General features: G+C 47.4%; 1 protein-coding gene across 1 annotated transcript; it reads left to right on the top strand.

Annotated features, from left to right (window-relative positions):
• Positions 1-1,471: 1,471 nt before the first annotated feature.
• H257_12736 (hypothetical protein) lies at positions 1,472-2,160 on the top strand (the record flags this gene model as incomplete). Its single annotated transcript, XM_009840041.1, has 2 exons — positions 1,472-1,774; positions 1,801-2,160. 2 exons carry the CDS (start codon positions 1,472-1,474, stop codon positions 2,158-2,160), a joined length of 663 nt encoding a protein of 220 aa, XP_009838343.1.
• Positions 2,161-2,231: the final 71 nt, after the last annotated feature.

Here is a 2,231-nt window from a genome sequence, read left to right as displayed (position 1 = left end):
TGTGAGCAGTTCAATATATCGTCAATATTGATATTCTCGCTAACACTGTAAAGCGATGCTGCAAAGTGTCACCATGATGCATTTGTCACCGTATTACATTATATAGTTCCACATCTAATAAACGCATTTTTCTTTAAATGAATAAAAATAGGTGAAGATCTGAGAACAATTCTCTCATACCAGTAAGCGCTGTCGACTACTACTGTAACAGTGGTCGATGGCGTCGAGGGGACAAATATACATATCTCAAGTTCGAGACAACGTTTTTCTGCGAGATTTTGAATATGTGTGGCACTTGATTGGAGCAACAAAACATTCATTAGGTGCAAGCCTTAGAAAATTAAATCCTGCGAGATATGCTATAATAAAAGCGATTACAATGCCAAATATCAAAGAGAAAGTACGTAACCTCTATTAATGATGTTAACAGTGATTTCCAAAAGGTTTCTATTTAACCAGTACTAGTACAACACCTCTTAACAGTAAATTCACTGTCAGTACTCCTGACAGTGAATTGGGTACTACGTAGTATCTCAAAATAACCCTAATCCTGACCCCCTTGATGCCTTCGACCACACTACTGTGCAGCAGAGGAAGTCGCAGTACTGTAGTTGGCAAATTGAAAAGTGAATTGGTAGCGTTATGACAATCTAGCGCTATAGCTAATCTAAGCAGGATCAGCCATCTTGAGCTGGTGAACACAAAGGACCGGGGGTGGTTCAAAGCTAAGGCGCGGCGGGCCTTTGCTGTTTCCTTGACGCATAGCGGCGTCCTAGGCCGCTCGTGGGTTCGGGTCTGACTTTGTCCTCATGGCGTGGTACAGCCACGTGTATCCGGATCGTGTATCCGGAACTGTGACACCTGTAAGCACTACGTAGTATTAATAGCAGTACTAGTATTATAATAGTCCTGTTAACACGACTTTGGTCAAGATAACGACCAATCACAGTAGATTATTCATAATATTATCAGGCTTTTCCTCCAATAAAATTGACGAATTTCTCAAAAATACTCGGACCCTGACACCCTGGCATTTCTCAAAAATACGGTACTGGTGTGTCTGACCACGGCGGCGAACACGATACCCTACAGTACCTACATTTAAACACCGAGGTCCACTGTGTTGAAGTTCAATATCAGCCATTTTGGAGGTGATGTTCACCTTGGTCGACAGTTCTTCAGCTCAATAATACTACTACGTAGTATGTACTAACCCATATTGTCGACCGAACATCATAACAGGGCCATTGCCCATCCTGAACGAACTCGTACCGCATTGCTGTCCACGTGTTTAATTAGTTATCTCTCCAAGACGAAATTGTCATTCCATCTCCTCAATATGACCAAACGACCAAGGTACAGTACAGTACATCATGCAACAGTCCACATTCCACGAAATGTCTCACATGACACAACCCCTCGGTCTTCAACCCAACCCGCTCCACATTTCATTTCCCCCCCAACTGCCCTCATGAAGTTCTTCGTGTACGTCATCGCTGCTGTTGTCGCCATCGTGTCTAGCCAAACCCTCAAGGGTCAGTCCCCCATCGACTTGCCCGCCTCCGCCAAGCCCGTGGCCAACACCGGCAACTTCTCCGTCGTGCTCCACACGGCTTCGGCTGTGATGTCACATGAGGGCTACATCGTCAAGGCCACGTGGTCGGGGGGCCCAGACTCGCACTTGACCCTCAACGGCAAGGTGTACAAGTCGCTGCAACTGCACCCCCACGCTCCCAGCGAACACACCCTCGGGGGCAAGCAGTACCCCTTTGAAGTGCATTTTGTGCACGCTCTGACAAGGACAAGAACCTGGCCGTGGTCGGCATCTTCTTTGACTTGGACCCCCAAGACAAGCCCAACCCGTTCTTGACTCAAGTGTTCAGCCAGTTTGACCAGTTGACCAAGCCTGGCGACAACTTTACGCTGGCGGCGCTCGACCCGTCGAGTCTCTATATGAGCGAAAGCAACGTCTTTCGGTACCCTGGCTCGCTCACCACGAAGCCGTTCACGGAAGGTGTCGAGTGGAACGTGTTGCAAAAGGTGCATACACTGTCCAAGGCGCAATTGAAGCAGTGGTCCAACGTCATTCACCTCCCCAACGCTCGTGAACTCCAAGCCCTGAACGGACGCGTGGTTACCTTGCTGCGCATGGATTGCTAGACATGATTAATGTTAACGTAAATAATCAACTGTTGGTACATGTAAGTAAGGTGCCAGAACCTCGAGTCCCC

The sequence above is a fragment of the Aphanomyces astaci genome (genome assembly GCF_000520075.1).
Source record: "Aphanomyces astaci strain APO3 unplaced genomic scaffold supercont1.42, whole genome shotgun sequence".
Taxonomy (NCBI): Eukaryota; Oomycota; class Saprolegniomycetes; order Saprolegniales; family Verrucalvaceae; genus Aphanomyces; species Aphanomyces astaci.
The sequence above is the reverse complement of the archived record's forward strand: the minus strand, read 5'-3'. Positions and strand labels throughout refer to the sequence as shown.